This window comes from Scyliorhinus canicula, chromosome 9, assembly GCF_902713615.1.
Source record: "Scyliorhinus canicula chromosome 9, sScyCan1.1, whole genome shotgun sequence".
Classification (NCBI taxonomy): domain Eukaryota; kingdom Metazoa; phylum Chordata; class Chondrichthyes; order Carcharhiniformes; family Scyliorhinidae; genus Scyliorhinus; species Scyliorhinus canicula.
This window is the reverse complement of record NC_052154.1, coordinates 111,932,269-111,950,871: the sequence shown is the minus strand read 5'-3', so window position 1 is coordinate 111,950,871 and position 18,603 is coordinate 111,932,269. Positions and strand designations below refer to the sequence as shown.

At 41.5% G+C, this 18,603-nt stretch overlaps 1 protein-coding gene across 8 annotated transcripts in view; it reads left to right on the top strand.

Moving 5' to 3' along the window:
- The window catches only part of prdm11 (PR domain containing 11), a 197,685-nt gene that overhangs the window by 109,984 nt on the left and 69,098 nt on the right, over positions 1 to 18,603 (top strand). For 7 of the 8 annotated variants that reach the window (XM_038807402.1, XM_038807401.1, XM_038807405.1 and 4 more), the window contains one exon: positions 1,912 to 2,694. The exons of the other annotated variant lie outside the window; for it this stretch is intronic. In XM_038807402.1, coding sequence (XP_038663330.1) covers positions 1,912 to 2,694 — 783 coding nt within the window. The remainder of the gene's footprint in view (positions 1 to 1,911; positions 2,695 to 18,603) is intronic. 8 annotated transcript variants of the gene reach the window in all.

Sequence of the window (18,603 nt, the reverse complement as noted above, 5' to 3'; positions counted from 1 at the left end):
ATTTTTTATGAAGATGAATGCGGCGATCTCGGGTTTTATTTGGACCGGGAGCGCCCACGAGGGTGAAGCAGGTCCTTCTTTAACGGGGTGTGGCGAGGGGGGCTTGGCCCTTCGGAACGTTTTTTTCATTTTTAAATAATTTTTATTAAAGTTTTCACAAAATATCAACAACAAAAATATAAAGTACAAAATGCAAAAAATGTAAAGGAAACTCAGTAACAAAAATAATAAATTAACACCCGCCCAAACACATAGAAAATATATACACCCAGACAAAACCTCTAATATATAGAAACAAAATTGAAATAAAAGGGCATGAGTCTGAAGGCTTTGTCCTCACCGGCGCGGTACTCCACAAGCCCAGTGGTAGTGGCAGCCCTGAGAGTGTGGGGGCAATGAAGGCAGTACATGAGACTGGAGGGGACGTCGATGTGGTCACTGATCTGTGACAATCACCGGTTCGCTCCTGGGGGGGCTGAATGGGTGCTTCAGGAGGCGGCAGCGGGCAGGGATTTAGAGATTTGGGGATCGCTTCATTGAGGAGAATTTCCTGAGCGTGCAGGAGCTAGAAGAAGAGTTTGAGTTTCCGGGTGGAAACGGGTTCCGGTATCTGCAGGTACGGAATTTTATTCGGAGTCAGGTCCTGAGCTTCCCTCGCCTCCCACTCAGGGGACTATAGGATAAGGTGTTTCTAAAACAGGAATTGTGGAAGGGAGGGTCTCGGAAATATATAAGGAACTGATGGAGTGGGAAGCGGTCCAATTGGGGAGGTGAAGAGGAAGTAGGAGGAAGAGTGGGGGCAGCACGGTAGCACGGTGGTTAGCACAGGTGCTTCACAACTCCAGGGCCGAGGTTCGATTCCCGGCTTGGGTCACTGTCTGTGTGGAGTCTGCACGTTCTCTTCGTGTGTGTGGGTTTCCTCCAGGTGCTCCAGTTTCCTCCCACAATCCAAAGATGTGCAGGTTAAGTGGATTGGCCATTCTAAATTGCCCTTAGTGTTCAAAAAGGTTAGGTGGGGATAGGGTGGAGGTGTGGGGCTTAAGTGGGGTGCTCTTTCCATGGGCCGGTGCAGACTTGATGGGCCGAATGGCCTCCTTCTGCACTGTAAATTCTATGATATATTTCTATGATGATGGGAGAGGAGTTAGAAGTCGGGTTGTGGGACAAGGCCCTGAACAAGAGTCAATGCATCCTCGTTGTGTGTCAGGTTTCGCCTGATCCAGTTTAAGGTGGTCCACAGGGCTCACATGACTGTGACCTGGATAAGCAGGTTATTTTGTTTTAAATTTAGAGTACCCAATTAATTTTTTCAATTAAGGGCAATTTAGCGTGTTCAATCCACCTACCTTGCTCATCTTTGGGTTGTGGGGGCGAAACCCATGCAAACACGGGGAGAATGTGCAAACTCCACACGGACAGTGACCCAGAGCTGGGATCGAACCTGGGACCTCGGCGCCGTGAGACTGCAGTGCTACCACTGTGCCACCGTGCTGCCCTTAATTTTGTTATTGTTAATTGCACAAGGAAACCCTCCTTTTCCTTAAATGAGAAATTTTGTTCGCACCAAAGACTAACTCATGTTCTTTTTGTATTGAACTAGACTTATAAACAGTGAATCTAGTGATTCATGATTTATGTTAGCCGTAAGCCTATTAACCTGTTTCAGACCAGGGCACCAGAAACTTTAAATGTGATTCAGAAAAACAGTAAACTAATTCCAGACTGTGTTGTCAGTAAACTATTTGGTCTAGCTCATCACCCCATTGGAGTCCAAAACTCCTTTGTCTTGGTGACATTAAATAAATATTACTGTGAACATGATCATTTCTTCTGCTAAATCATTACTATGAGCTCAAAAATTACATTCAAACCGTGTACCTTGCCAGTAATTTACATCATGTACCATTTCAGCGGAATCAAAGTGCAAGAAGCCTAGCCTAGGACGACATTCCACTGAAAAAGTCACTGGAAATCCAGGGATATCCAGAAAACCAGGGATTCTAAATAAGGAAGATATTGAAAGACTTGAAAATACCAGTTTGAACAAGGGTGGAAAACGAGGCAACAAAGATGGCGACAGCAGTCCAAGCCCTAAAAAAAAGAAGCTGGAACAGTTGTTTAAAAGTAGCCATGGCTCACCTGTTGATACCTCAAGAGAAAAACTTGGTTATCCCGTTTCTGGTCGTGGCCCATGTGAGCATGTATATTCTATGAAGCAAGCTAGCAATTTTCATTTAACTACCTCATCTCCTGTACCTCAAAAGTCTCAGCTTGTAGGCCGTAGTGGACAGGAACATGAAATCAATAAATTGACCACAGCACAAGCCAAGTATCCATTGCCAGTTGACAGTCATTTTCCTGCTCGACAAAGGCTCAAGCATCAAGAGGGTGATACATTCAACAGGCCAGGAACTTCTTCACATGCATTATCTCTGTCCAGCACAAGAGGTGAGGTAGACTCCAGGCCCCAACAAAGGATTAATGAAAAGCATTTAAATTCTGGATTCCTTCAGAACACTGAAGAAAGCAGCAGTACTTTGTCAACAGATAATTCAGGTGGACGGCATGGGGGTATCATTGAAGAAGATCTTCCAAAAAGCCAGCCCTCATCATACTGTCCAAATTGTGTAATATTGCAGGAGAAAATTCGACAGCTTCAGGAGGAACTAGATCGGTTGAAGTCTAACTTACCAGGTACGTCAACACATATGAAGTGTCCAAGAAGATTGGAGGTTCATGTACTTGCTTTTACACTTTACTAGAAATAAGTTTGATTTTTAAAGCTGTGGCTGGCACTCTAACCAGCCTATCAGCCTATCTATAGTTTTCACAGTAATTAGCTGTGAGGTGGGAAAGCTCACCCATATTTTTATTTGCGGACAAATGCCTTGCTGGTTGATCCAAGAAATAGTCTTGGTCTTGCATATCCATAGTTTTTGCAAAGAGGGAGGAAGGCTATTTAGATGTGTTATCATGTGACAGATGGGAAGGGAGAATAAGGGAGGACAGTCAGGGGATTCCAATGAACTTAGAAACAAAGAGACAGTATCCTGTTTGTTGACCTGCATAGGCTGTATTTTAAATCAATGCTTCTTTCACAGATCATTTTGTGGATAAAGATTTGACTTTAGGTTTGTGTATGGTAGGTAGCTGACATTCCCCAGGCCAGGTTAGAAAACACCTTTTAAAAGAATTCTGTGAGCTGAACAAGCCATTTTTGGCTATTGTTAAGTATGGTACATAGTTTGTGTACTCAATAGAAAGAAAAGAAAAACAAAGACTGTAGATGACTTTGACCTGAATGTACATTATTTAACAGTTGTATTCCCTGCAAGTTCACTAATTTAATACAAATCAAACATTTGTGCCAGTTTCCTGATCAGTCTAGATCCTTTTTGCCACTAGATTTTGAATCAACACTGCTTTTGCATTTCTATTTTGAAAGTACGTCTTGATTTTATATTCTTCCAAGTGAATTTTTAGTTGCCAGAAATAGTAGCTGGAGAAAATACCTCAAATAAGCCTTTCAATGAAAGAACAAGGGTTAGGAGCGAGTGAGGGAAAATGAGTGATAACAACAATTTTGAAAAGAGAGAGTAGGAAAATAAGAGGAAGATGTAGGATTGTAGATGAAGGAATAAACACTCATTACTTTCAGGCTGTCAAGTCATTTTTCTCTTCCCAAGCAAGTTAGTAAGTAGTCTAGCCCTTGTTCAGTTAACCTTATCCCTTATTATCACTAATAAACAAGACTACTGAATAAGAGAGAATGGAACAAAATTTTAACTTTGCAAATTTGTAGTTTTGTTATCCGCTGTGTGTTTGGAAGAAGGACAATTATTTTTATTTGTATTCCTTATGCGTTGAACTTGGGGTCTCTTGGTAACCCTACAGACCTACAATTCCCTTTAAATTCCAGCCATATTTCAGTCTATTCTTGCACACCTAATCTAGACAGTTCCTTTCCCGCTTACCCCTAGCTGCTCTTAATAATTCCCTGGTTCTCTATCCAGATACAATCACTAGAATTAAGTAATGAAGAAGGCAGCACAAACACATTCTGCTGAATCTTAGAATAATAGTGCGAGTTTGCTGACTTGTCTGTTGTTGCTTGTAAGTTGGTAACCACATTTTGAATGTTACAATAGAGCCAGGCATGTAGATGGCCAGGCCTGAAACTTTAAAAACTTGTTAAATTTAGAACATTCACTTTGCAGCTTTCAAAATAAGCATTATATATCCCGTACAGTGTGACTTCCTCAATAATCTTTGTACATTTCTAATGCAGAATGCTTTTTTTAAGAAAAGAGGGTTACTTATATTTTACGAATGTTGTACTGTCATGAAAGCTATAGCTGATAGCAGCTGTAGGTATTCTGAAAATATGTATATTTTGGTTTTATTTATAGTCATTTCTCACGTTATTTGTTGAGTTCATGATCAAACTATCCAAACCAATATGTGTTAGTGTTGAAGTGGTGAGAAACCAATTCTAGCCGTGCACTATAAGCATATATTTTACATTGATCCAATGTGAAATATGGATTGTACCTTATACCAACCAGTGTGGCATGCATCACAGTTGGTGAGACAGTTATGTATGAGTAATGTATGAGTAACCTGTTACAAGTATGTTTTATCCAGAACACTGGGGGAATGTTTTCAACTGGAAAACAATTGTGATAAAGAGTTTTTGTATACCATCTCAGAAATGATGACTTTACATAGGCAGAGCATTTGTTTGGAGCCATAAGGAGCAATATACCAATTCTTTGAGAATGAAGATAGGTTAAAAACAATTGGGGCCCAATTTTCATGGAATAAGTGAGAAGGTTGGGTCAAGTAACATCTCTACTCAGCAGACCCATCTCCTTTAAAAAGACTCCTGCCCACCAAATATTTATTTTAGGAAGGTGGAGGCAGGATGGAGTCAGACCCACCAGCCCTGGAGGCAGGCTTGTGGCTGTAATGGAGGAGGACGGATGGTAAGACCGGTAGGCTGGAATACCCCCCCTCTGTTTTCTGGGACATTGGTCTCATTGTAATGATGAATGACAGGCCCTCAAATCCTCAGCTTTCACCCCTCCCATCCCATCCCAGATGCCCCCATGCCCACTTATGCCCTCATGAAATGAAAATCGCTTATTGTCACGAGTCGGCTTCAATTAAGTTACTGTGAAAAGCCCCTAGTCGCCACATTCCGGCGCCTGTTTGGGGAGGCTGGTACGGGAATTGAACCGTGTTGCTGGCCTGCCTTGGCCTGCTTTAAAAGCCAGTGATTTAGCCCAGTATGCTAAACCAGCCCCTTACTCCTCATGCTTCCTCCATGTCCCTTCATACACCCCATGCCCCATCACACTCCTCATTTCCCCCATGTATCCTCCACAGCCATTCATCTAGTTTAAAAAAAAAAAAAAATTATTCTCCTTTTTCACATTTTCTCCCAACCACTCATCTAGTTACCACTATGGACATAACTCTGGATGTGTTTAAAATGAACATTTTACAAATTAAACTTCTAGCAATCTAATAGAACTGTCATTCAAATACACTTTGTACTGAACAAAACCTGTTCATAAAAGCTTTTCAAAGAAATTTATGCCCCCCCCAAGTGATCACTCTTGTTAAAAAAAACACTTATTCGTTCACCATATTAAAGACAGATATGATCATTTAATAACCCCTTAAAACTGTCAACCAAAATATAAACAGAGCTCCATGTGTAGGGAAGTGGTCCTATAGCCTGAAACACAGCCAAGCATTCATAATGGATTTAGCTGTAATAATGACTCCTGGGAAATGTGAACAGCACAGGGCTAAATCGCCGTCTTTGGAAGCAAACCAAGGCAGGCCAGCAGCACGGTTCAATTCCCGTACCAGCCTCCCAGAACAGGCGCCGGAATGTGGCGACTAGGGGCTTTTCACAGTAACTTCATTTGAAGCCTACTTTGACAATAAGCGATTTTCATTTCATTTCATTTCATTTCTTATTGAAACTGAAGGAAAACAGGTGGCTTTATGCCACACTTACGAAGGATGTGAGCCATTTGGGTAAGTGCAAAAAAGATTCACAATTTTTCCAGGAATGAGGAACTTCCGTTATGAAGATTGACTGTTTTCCTTGGAGGAAAAGAGGTTGAGAGGAGATTTAATAGAGGTATAATAAATCATGAGGTTTACAGATAGACCAGTTGGAAGAAACTATTCCAAAGACTAAAGGAACAATCCTTTAAAACTGAGATGAGGAGGAATTTCTTCAGTCAGAGGGTGGTGAATCTGATTGCTGCAGAAGGCAGTAGAGGCCAAGTCACTGAGTGTCTTTAAGACAGAGATAGGTAGGTTCTTGGTTACTAAAGGCAGAAGGATAGGGATGAGAAAGCATATCAGCCATGATCGAATGGCGGAGCAGGCTCGATAGTCCGAATGGCCTAATTCTGCTCCTATGTCTTATGGTCTCAAATCATGAAATGATCGAGAATGAAAGGGCACAGATTTAAAGTAATTCGCAAAAAAGCAAAAGTAATATGAGAAAAACTTTTTCATGTTGTTAGTGGTTAACGTCTGCAATGTATGAGCCGAGAATGTTGCAGGTTCAATCAAACCATTCAAAAAGGAATTAGTCTGCTATTTGAAAAGGAAGAATGTGCAGAGTTTCAGACAGAAGGTGGGAAAATGGCACTTAGTGAATGGCTCATTCAGAGAGTCAGTGCAGACATGATGAGCTGAATGACCACCTTCTGCGCTGTAACAATTCTGTGACTCTGATATTTTTCTAAGCTACACCAGATATTCTTCTAAGCTACACCAGATATTCTATCAATCAAAGTGGTCCAGGAGCACATGATTTTTTTTCTCCAAGTGAAAGCTGCCCAAGGGCTTCTTTTCAATTTAAAAGGGCTCTGGGTATTTGAATCACTTCAGATTATTGCACTAGAGATCCGACCTACTGTTTTCTCAGTTTTGAATTGGCGCTAATACGTTTCCTTGTGGAGAAGTACATTTCAACATTTACACAGTGCTGATCAATCACCTGGTCAACTTACTTTTACCGGACAGAGCCCCATAATCAACTGAATAAAAACACTGCTAACTTACAATACACCATCTACCTATTGAAACTGAAAGAAGACAATGATAGGCTTTGATATACAAAAACAATGGAAGAATTCCCAGAGAGGTGGCTCTGCTTCCCCACTTGGGACTGGGGTTTCCCGATGGTTCATAATTCCTCTTAAGAGTTCTGAACCCAGTCTCCTGACAGAAGGGGCTTAACTCCACTAAAATTGTGGGGGGGTGGGGTGGTGGTGATATGAACTTCCCAATCCCACCCCCCAGAAGCAAAGGAGCCAGCCAGGGTCAGGAGTGCTGCACACGAGCTGTTGGTCGTTCTGGGTGAGTGTGCTTCTCACTCACTTGGCTCTGTTTCTCGTTCTAAGCTCTGGAGTCGCCAGGTGCCGTTAAGACACCGCCACAAGTTTCAAGGTGAAGTTCAAAGCAATAAAAACCGTACACCAATTAGTAAGTCCAAACAACTAGAGTTTATTATAACACAATTATAATAACTACCCATGCACACGCTAAAGAATTAAACTTACTCCTACCGCTAAACAACTAATACTTATCTCGAAGGAACTGCAAAGTCAGGGAACAAGGCCTCTTGCTCTGCTCTGGTCTGCAGACTTCGGATTGCTATCAGTTGCCAAGGGTGTCAGGAGTGCCTATGTCTGGTAGCGGTCGTTGTCTTTAGGCACTTACTTGTTGGTGGCTGCTGCTCGACGGCTGTAGAAGACAGGAGCCCGGAGACAGGAGACTGAACCATGTGTGGGACCTTTCTTTTATAGGTCCCAGGGGGTCCGCGCCCCTTTGGGCGGACTCCCTTACCTGCTTGGAATCGATTGGGTCTCTTCCCAATCGATATGTTTGAACCCCCAATCCTAGGGCAGTTCCTTGGTTGCTGAGGCGGTTCTTGGGACCTATTGTTTTGGGCTTCTCTGGCGCCACTGGGTCTGGCCTTCCATAGAATGTATCGATTTGTGTTTAACTTGTGTCCATTGTATCTGGGACTCGCCCGGTATTGCCTCATTAATATGTTTACGGGTTTTCTTTCACAGTGCTGTCTGGTCTCTGCAGCAGTCAAAACCGGTTTCTGCAGTCGTCCCAATACACAATCGCCTTGCAAGCGGCTTGCTTTCCAACATGTCCATTTTCCCTGCATTCCTTGCAATCTTCCATTTTGTGTTGGGCAGTGGCCACACCAGGTGGCTACAGAGCTAACTGTGTATCCCCTGCCAGCGAAAATCCAGGCCTTGTTTTCATATTTACTAATGAATGACATAATCTGGCAGCAGACAGCTTCTCTTTTAGATTACAGTAATTCAATTAGGCAACAGAAGTTTTGTTTCTGACTGGATGGTTTATTTTTGGATCAAATAAACATTTTTAGAACTATGACCAATAATTTCAGGATGCTAGGCTACTTTTGGTCAGTAGGCGGGGCTATTGCACTTAATGGCTCTTTCTTGACCTGCAGAGGGTGACGGTTATTTTATCATGATGGTTAATAGTCTGAGATGGGGTTTTAAATAAATTTAGAGTACCCAATTCATATTTTCCAATTAAGGAGCAATTTAGCGTGGCCAATCCACCTACCCTGCACATCTTCAGGGTGTGGGGGCGAAACCCACGCAAACACGGGGAGAATGTGCAAACTCCACACGGACAGTGACCCAGAGCCTGGATCGAACCGAGATGTTAACTGATGCTGGAAGGATTTTACACTTCACTTAACTTGTGTGCATGTGTTTCAGCTACTGACCTGAGTCCACTTTTAAAAGACTGCTTTTAGTTGTTGTTCCTCCTGTTGCCTGTGTTCATGGACCTCCAGCAGGAGAACAATGGGGGAAGCAGAATTCTGAAACTCATGCAGATTGTGGGATGAATTAAGAGGGCCTGATCAGCTCATTGAGCTCTCACTAGGGCTAGCTAGTCAGTGATATTTGTCACTTAAATCGTCAGCTCAAGTCCTTAGCAGAAATGTAGCATTGAATGACAAAGCAAGTGAGATTGTGAGGAGCAAGAAGGCTCACTTGTTGCATTAATGGTAAGCAATAATGGTGTGTCACGAAGGTTGGCTGGCGTGGGCCCGAAAGCTTGACTAGTTGGTGAAAGTGATATTTGTGACAATGGAATTTATTTAACCTGCTACCTATGGGCTTTCTGTTATTTAAGGATATCCATGAGGTGCTAAAATAATGCTTATTTTCCTAGAAAGCAATTAAAATTTAGTCTTGGTTATCAAATTTAACCTGTTTTATTGTCACAACTTAAATTATTCTAGTCAAATGATTTAACTTCTATTTCGTATGTGCCACGCCATCAAGTAACCAGTCTAGTTACGTTCCCTCATGCTATTTAATGGATTTTATATTTTATATTTTGACGGTGGAGAAGCTCCCATTTTACCGGCTGATAGGAGTTCAGGTTATTTACAGGCTTCTGCCTCTATTATTTTGCCTCTCTATGGATAGAGAGAAAGGAAAGGGAGAGGAAGGGAGGGGCAGCATGGTAGCATAGTGGTTAGCACTATGGCTTCACAGCGCCAGGGTGCCAGGTTCAATTGCCGCTTGGGTCACTGTCTGTGCGGAGTCTGCACGTTCTCCCCGCGTGTGTGTGAGTTTCATCCGGGTGCTCCGCTTTCCTTCCACAGTCCAAAGATGTGCAGGTTAGGTGGATTGGCCATGCTAAATTGCCCTCAGATGGGGTTGCTGGGTTACAGGGATGGGGTGGAGGTGTGGGCTTAAGTAGGGTGCTCTTTCCAAGAGCCGGTGCAGACGCAATGGGCCAAATGGCCTCTTTCCGCACTGTAAATTTTATGTCTATTCTATGAAGAAAGCAAATTCAAATCAGTACGTGTAGGTGCCAAACCATGTAACTGGCAGTTGGGGGAAGAAATTAAGAAAGTAGTGGGAGAGCCTATAAATAAAAAATGTAGTTGGAGTTATTGGAAAAGGGGAAATACAGTGATGTGGAGTATTCCACGAGGGCGTTTCAATCCAGTGGCATGTGACAAAAGGATAAACAACCAATGGATGAGTTGAAATGGAAAATAGACATTGTGGGAAGGGGGTTGGTAAAAATGTTGAGCTGGAGATAGGGAAGTGAAAACTTGCTCAGAGGGAAGAGAGGTGACCAATATATCCACCCAGTGCAGTGAGGGGACTATTTTTGCTTTCTGTATTTTCAATTGGACCTCTGTTTCTGGTTCAGTGGAGAGAGATGTTTGGCCAAAAGTGTTTGCAGGGATGTGGGAGGAGGGGTGTGGATAGAGTGAGGCCAGTTCTTGCAGGGACTCAGATTTGCTTCTCATATAAACAGTTCATGATTTCCGAATATATAAATTTAAAAGAAATGTAATAGGCTAATGACTTGGAGAGGAACAAAGGAGGTAGGAGCAGAAGTAGCCATTCAGCCCCTTGAGCCCATTCCACCATTCAACTAGATCAGTATTTTTCAAACTATTTTTCCCGGTACCCACTTTCACCAACTGGCCAACCTTTGGGAGCCACGCCGGCCAACCTTCGTGACACTCCATTATTGCTTACCGTTAATGCAACAGGTGAGCCTGCTTGATCTTCACAATCTCACTTGCTTTTTCATTCAATGTTACATTTCTGCTAAGAACTTGAGCTGATGATTTAAGTTCTCGCTGCAACCTTTTGAAAAAAATTGAGAGGTTTGTTCTCGAACTCACCACGCTTAGTCTTCAAATGCCTTTAAAGTTTTGAGGGTTTTAAACTTTAATTTACCAATATTTCCTGTGGTTTGTCTTGCTGTGGATTCTCCCAAGAAGCTCTCTCCAACAGATTCAGTAGTGAGTTCCTGACCTGTTTGTGTCTCTGGCCCTGACTTCCTTATTATAAAATGGTCCCTTATTTTAAAATATATATTTGGTTTTGGACAGCACGCTGATGTTAGGAGTAGACGACCTGCCCCATTGGGCTCCGGGCTGCCCCACTGGACTCTGGGCCTTCGCACTGCCTGATCCACATGTGCTGTGCAGCCAGCATTCTTGAAAGTCGGTTGAGGCCGGCATTTTTAAAAGACAGTCGCGACCGTTCGTCACTTCTGCCACAATCGCTTCGCGGCCCTCCCAATATCCGCCAGGTCATGGCACTGAGTTTGAAAAACCCTGAACTAGATCATGGCTGTTATTCTGCCTCAATGCCATTTTCCTGCATTATCGTCATATCCCTTTATATCCAGAAATCCATCAGTCTTTGCCTTGAATATACTCAATGACTTGAGACGACACAGCCCTTTGTGTTCAAGAATTCCAAGGTTTCACCACCCTCTGACTGAAGAAATTCTTCTTCTCTGTTCTAAAATGCCTATCTCTTATTCTGATTCTCATGACATTGAAGCCTGCTACCATGTTTGGGTCCTTGATAATCAATTGGCCTCTTAATGCTACCTACTGCAGCAAGTCTTCAAATTCCTGAGACATGTTGCAATTTTATAACAAAGTTATTTTTTAAATGGCCAGCAAAGACATTTTGTACAGCATGCCCTTGGTGCTTCTTGTTCTGCAACTAATATGGAAATGGTTACCCACATCTAATGCATTCTGTCCATTTGTTATTTTTTTATATTTTCTGATCTTCAGTTCTGCCTCTCTTTTACATCAATTCTGATGAGAGGGTGTATCGATGATCGGCTCCCAAGAAATTGCCAATTCCTCCTGTACTTAGTGCAACAGGAAACATCTATATTGCCCAGCTACAGATCTCCCTCCTTCCCCATTTTCATTCCAGGAGTTACTCCAGTCTCCAATCCATGTCAAAGAACATGATTGTTGTAACAGTGCTGCTCCTTGATTGTGCTTTCTTAAATTGATCTAACAGAGTTTGGATTAAAAATTTACTGAGCATGTGCTACACTATCCATTCTGTTTTTTGAACTGTGTTCAAAATCAGCCCAGATTGCTGGAAGAAAATCTGCTTAGAAATTAGCTCAATGAGCCTTGATTTAGTTTCTTATGGAAGATAGTCCATCACATAGAACTATCCACAGATGAACACCATTTAACATTAACTGGGTTGGATCATTTAGAGAGCACAGGAATGACTGATGTTCAAAATAGAACTGTAACACTTGTACAGAGAAGGATGCTGAAATGAAATGGTAGTGAAGGAGCATTATTTGATAGTACGGAAAGATTTGTTCTGCTTCTAACCTATGACGTGCTTAAGGGTGAGACTGGTTACAGAAAATGGAAAAAAAGTTCAACTTCTGAGCAGGGCTGTTTTCATCTTAAGCAACACAAAGATGCACTCACTAGATCCTGAATGGAGGTAGGGAAACAGCAAACACAACTACAGGAGCACGGTAATAAATAAGAAAATGCTGGAAGTGCATAGCAAGTCTGTCAGCACCAGAAAAAATAAAAAAGATGGTTAAAGTTTTGGATGTAAGCCCATATCACAACCTCAAACTGAAAAATAAGTAAGACCCTTTTTGGACTTGAATAAAATAAACATGGGGGCACAGTGTGGGCATTACAGGGGTTGTTGGAGTGGGGTGGGGGAGCAAGGTAATGAATTGGACTATTTATTTCTGAAAGGCTAGAAAATAATTGAAAATTAATGGGTAGTGTATGGAGATTATCCAACTAAGGCAATGGAAGGGAATAAAATAACACGGAAATAGTAGGCAAATGGAGTGAAAAGATATGAAGAAAAACAAAGGGAAAAGAAACAAACTACAAATGCAGAAAAATAGAAATAATGCAAAACAGACTCACCTGCATTTGGAAATGAGAAGATAGACAAAATCTTCAGTTGTTGGGTATCGCTAGCTCCACTTGTGATGGTAGGTAGCGTACCTGAGTCTTAGGCCAGGATATTTCAGAATGCGGTGTTTCACTTCCTGCCATCTATGGAGTCAGCAGCAAATACATACCCACCCATACCAACTACCTCACAGCCATTTCACACTCCAGTTGTCTGGCGGTGGGACTTTTGCCCCTCAGCCAGAAGGAAGTCCCACCTCAGAACGCTTTTGGCCCCTACAGAGATAAGACCTTTTGGGGGACTGCTGGTGCTGGAGGTACCCCCATCGCATTTCCGCCCAAGGTCTGAACAGGGTTAATTTTCAGGTTTACCCGCCAGTCTGAAAATTGGGGATGGACAGGAAATGTCACTTGAAGTGGGCAATAGGGAAACTTTTACAATCACACACCCCCATTTACAAACTTGTCATATAATTCTGTCCTTCATTTTCAACTGTTGTTTTTTTCCTTTCAACTTCATTGTTTTCTGTAAAGTTCCTGTAAAGAACTTGATTATGCTCCAGTTTCTGGTTCTGACAAGAGTCTCCACCCAAAATGTTAACTTGCATTTTTCCTTGCAGGTACTGACAGAAAATGCTATGTCTTTGTAACATTTTCTGTTTTTATTTCATTTTTATCATGATTTGCATCTTGAAAGTTTTAATTTGCTGTAAGAGTAATTACAAAAAACATGATTAACCATAAATGTCTAGAAAAAGTTTCAGTGTTTACATTATTTTTAAATTGATTTAACATTAAAGAAAGCCCTCCAATTAATAAAAAACAGCTTGTATTAACATAATGGTTTCTACGTCTTTTAGAATAATCTGAAGTGTTTAATCTTGGATGCATTATATTGTGCATTTGCACATTTATATTGTAAATGCGCCAGCTGTTTTGTTCAAAGATTTCATGTCTGAAAATCCCCTGCAGCCACTTACTTGTGAGTCAAAACTAGCTTTTGAAGTTAATACCTAAATCTGAAGAAGTAAGCTAACAACAAGGTTTTAATGATTTGGTGCTAAAGCTAAAACAAAAGTGAAAATCCAGTGTTCATAAGTTTTATTTACAGCCTGCATCAGGTGTTGATCTTGATACTGAAAATATTGTTATTAATCAGACACAGTGGCAAATTGTAAATGGTTGTAATTTCTAATTTAATTATGAGAAATTTCAAAATCTAATCAAATTACTTTTTAAACATTCACTAACATATTGCACTTTGCCATAGTTGGGCGTAGTTTTACCTGTCATTTTGCATTGAAATATAGTTTTAGTATCAGGTGGGTCATTTTATGGGGCAGAGGAGGAAGCCATAAAAGTTACCTGGCAATGAGCAACTAAATAAGTGTGTAATTGTACAATGTAACTACTCTCCTTAACTGAATGCAATACTGTTCCACGGTGGTTTTTCTGATTGCGTTATAATTAAGTATCTGAATTAAGGAATGAGAAAGAAAAGGTCAGTATGGTATTTTCTATAATTCCATGAGCTTTAAAAATTTCATACTGAATTGACTTTTGCCAAGTCAGTACTCAGCCATAAGGAAGGGACAGTAAGAAGTCTGACAACACCATGTTAAAGTCCAACAGGTTTATTTTGAATTACTAGCTTTCGGGAGCACAACTCCTTCACCAGCTGTGCTCCGAAAGCTAGTGATTCGAAACAAACGTGTTGGACTTTAACCTGGTGTTGTAAGACTTCTTACTGTGCCCACCCCAGTCCAACGGCGGCATCTCTACATTAAGGAAGGGAAATTAAGAAACAATTAACCAATTTGTTCCAGCGGAATAGAATAATCTAAATCCAAAATGAACATATTCTGAACTATTGTGGTATGAATTAATTAGATGAGTTAATGGCACAACTATCGATATTATTTTAAGACGTTCTTCTTGACAAGAAAAAGGAGTATACCAATGGTACAACAACCCGATATAACCTGGAGGTCCATGTGTGTTATGGAAGATCCCTGATATGGTGTTGCCCATTGGGTAGATTACATTACTTCTGTGTGTTTTTTTGACCAAAGCATTTCTCTGGTTCAGGCCATATTCAATCTTTAACCCCTCTCATGAAACTGCTCTGTATATGCTTGCATCATATCTTTCTTTATCTTTACTTTTCCTGTTGCTTAGTAGTGTGCAATAATGTAGAACTGCTGTAGAGCACCATGCTAATGAACTGACGAGTTACACAATGTTCAAATTACCTGTTTAAATCTAATGTTTTGTCTGTTAGCATATACTTGTCATTGATGCATAAGTGTTTCACATAAATACGTTAGGACTGACTCTTCTTCCTCCCTATACAGAATAAAATGTACGTACTCGGTAGTCCCTGTGTTTTCATTGTAACAAAGCAATGCAGAATGCAATGGGAATGTCTAAGCTAAAAGTGGAGGATGTTTGCTTTTTAATCTGGTTAAAGATATCCAAACATATGATCCTTCATAACAATACATCTGGCCATCAGCAATCTTTATGACCTTACCAGCTCTAGTTTGATCAATTCCAATTTGGTCTCCAAAATGAGCATGCAGAAATGAAAGAAGACCTTTCTGCTCTCATTCCTTCATGCTATTTTATGATGGGACTAATGTATGTCTTACTGATTCATCACTTCCTAATTATTACTAGTTCATAAATCTTTTGGTAAGTGAACAATATTTTTCTGTAAATGGGATGATGTTAATTTGAAAGAATCAGGCACATTTTTGGAGGAGCTATTTTTGGCTTTGGTGCTGGTGAGCCATAAGGCAAGAAAGGGGTGCTGATAATCCGGTTTATACAAGGATCCCTTTTCTAAGGTGATCTTTTGAACTTATTAATGCATTTGTGCAATGCTGCTGTTGAGTTTTGCTCACACCAAACAAAAAAGAAAATAAAAATCTGGAAGTGCTGTCAGACACCAGAGGAATGAAGATTCTGACAGCTGTATTTCAGTTTCTGAGATCCTACCGGAAGAGATGGAGTGACGATGGCAATTGTGAAGGTAAGAAATTTACATTTTTGCTTGATTTTTCTTACTTATTGAAATATTGTGTTGATTTGGAAGAAAGATTATAATAATAAATTTTACAGAATTACAACCAAAGATTTCTAAACAAAAAGTTATCTGTGGAAACCAATCAAAGGATACAGTGGGAGATTGATGGCACCTGTGGTTTATTAAATCTGTGGGATAGATTTCAAAATTGTATTAAAAAAAGCCACGTTCTGGATTGTGACGGATGCATCTCATGAATGGGACTCTGCAACCTCTCATTGTCTTTTCACATAGAAATCGACTGATTTTTGAAAACAAGTGCCAGTTTCAATACACCTTTTTAAAATGTTAGCTTTCTGCAGTGAGGAAGAGATGATGTTGTGAAGTGAATAAAACTTCACTAAGAACATAGGAATCTATGGCTGATAGCAAGATTTTTTAAAACTGCCTCACCATATTTGTCTCCTACTACTTATGCCATAAAATTACCCACCTCCCCCTTGAATTTTCCAGCACCATTTGTTGCATTGCCCCTGACCAATGTAGTTTACATATTCATCACCCTCTGTGAAATAATAAAATCTGAACTGTTCATATTCTGCATTCTGTGCTTGGGTTTTTTATTTCTTGTTTGTGGTTATGTAGAGCAATTAGAAAGGATTTCATTTATCCATGCCCCTTAGATCCTCAACAGCTTTAATAAGGTTCCCCTTCTTTTCTCTGGTAACACTTAGACTTTCTTGTGTATCTCCTTGTGGCTCTGTTGCTCAATTTCCTAATATCCTTTACTTGATCTCCTCTGCACCCTCGTCAAATTTGGAACAACCAGAACTTTACACCGTGCGTAGAACTGGTTGCTCTCTGCGGGCTTGCGATCATCCTCTTTAAGGGATTATATTAATATCCTTGCAGTTGAAGCATGTTACATGAGCTTTTTGTTTTAATTAAATTTAGCTATTCTGCAGAATAAAAACAATCTATATCCGACTGTATCTAGGCTGTAGGGAAACACAGAGCCTTGAGCCCTCAAAACCTTACGGCTTTGATACTTCTGTTAGGAAATGGATTCAAACCTGCAATTTCTCTGTCTGATGAGTTTATATCAAAATTGTCCCTTTGGGGGGGAAAGCACTGAGTGAAAAGCAAGCATTGTGCTCTAAGAAGGAAAAGCTAAACGGCCATGCTCAGGGATATCTTAGAAACTGTTTTTGTATGGTAGTGGTATTACCGTACCAATTTTCTTTCTAGTGCATGTCACTGGATTGTAGAAATACTTTTCACTTTGTATTTTGTGACAGTACTAAGTAGTCTTGAGTCAAAAGAAAGAAAACAAATCAACAGTAGGACTCTTGAAAGGGAAATGAAGAGAAATAACGATTCATTGAAATCTCACTTAAATACAGATTTATTATTTATTAGTTGCCTTTGAATCATTCTTGCACTGTTTATGAACATGTACACAATGACCCGTAACTTCCTCAAGAGTGGCAATCTCCGACATATTGCCGCTCTTGACAGACTTCAAATTCCAAAGTTCCTGTCTCACCTAACCTTCCTCAATCAGGCTGGGTGAGACAGGAGCAACAAAGTGCGCCCCCGGCAGCATCGGCGCAAAGTGAATGGGACGCAGAGAGGTAAGAACCGTCCCCTTTTTTACGGCACGAACTGCCATAAAGGAGGTGTATAATGGGACGATTTAAAGGCAGATGGTACGTTTCAAAGTTAAGTGGATCCGAAAACGGGGTGTGGAGGGATAACAGTCCGGGAGGTGGTGTGGGGAGGGTTGGAACAGACAGGGAGTGGGCAGTCTGGGAGTGGAGGTGGGTGGGGAGAGTAAATCTGCAGTGTGGGGTCCCCTGCTGGGGCCATGTGTGTGGGGGTGTATCACATGCAAGGCTGGGTCTGGGTGTTTAAATTGTTACACAGGAGTTGGAATTGATTTTTTTCCTCTAATTCTTTCAGAGTAAATATCAGGGTAAAATTGGCAGAACAACCCAAAGTTAGCCATTTGTATTGCTTCTGTCGGATGGTTCCCAGTCCAGAGCAATTGTCCAGAGGAAGTTAGCACTTCTGTGCAATCACCAGGTGAACCATTATGTGGATTCCTCAGTGCATGTTAGGGGTACCCCCTAAATGTGGTGCTGTAGTGCTGGAGAACCAGGAAGTTATGGGCATATATTTTTGGAGGGCAATGAGATACCACTGCGCCTAGAATTTTAAACCAAAAAAAACTGAGCATTGCAATTTAGTAGAATACTCACTCATGTTTGTATTCTCCCACGTGGTGAAATACTGATTTCAATCAAGTGGGAAGACCATTTAGATGGGTGAAATCAGAGGGTATTTCAACCAGCACTTCCATGATATACCTCATAGTAACTTGCATTGATGAAATCCTGGATGAGGTTAGCTCGCCACCATGCAATGTGGGTGGCATAGTGGTTAGCACTGCCGCGTTTTACGACGGCGTGAACGGGCCGCTCCCATGACTAATTCTGCCCCCTCCAGGGGGCCAGCACAGCACTGGAGCGGTTCGCGCCACTCCAGCTGCAGATACCGGCGCGAAATGCGTGCTGCGGGATCCGCGCATGCGCAGTTGTGCCGGCGCCAATGAGGACATGTGCAGTGGCACCGGCGCCAATGTGCAGTGGTGACCTTCAACACGCCGGCCCCGACGCAACATGGCGCAGGACTACAGGGGCCGGCGCGTAGGAAAGGAGGTCCCCAGCCACAGAGGCCGGCCTGCCAATCGGTGGGCCCCGATCGCGGGCCAGGCCACATCGGAGCC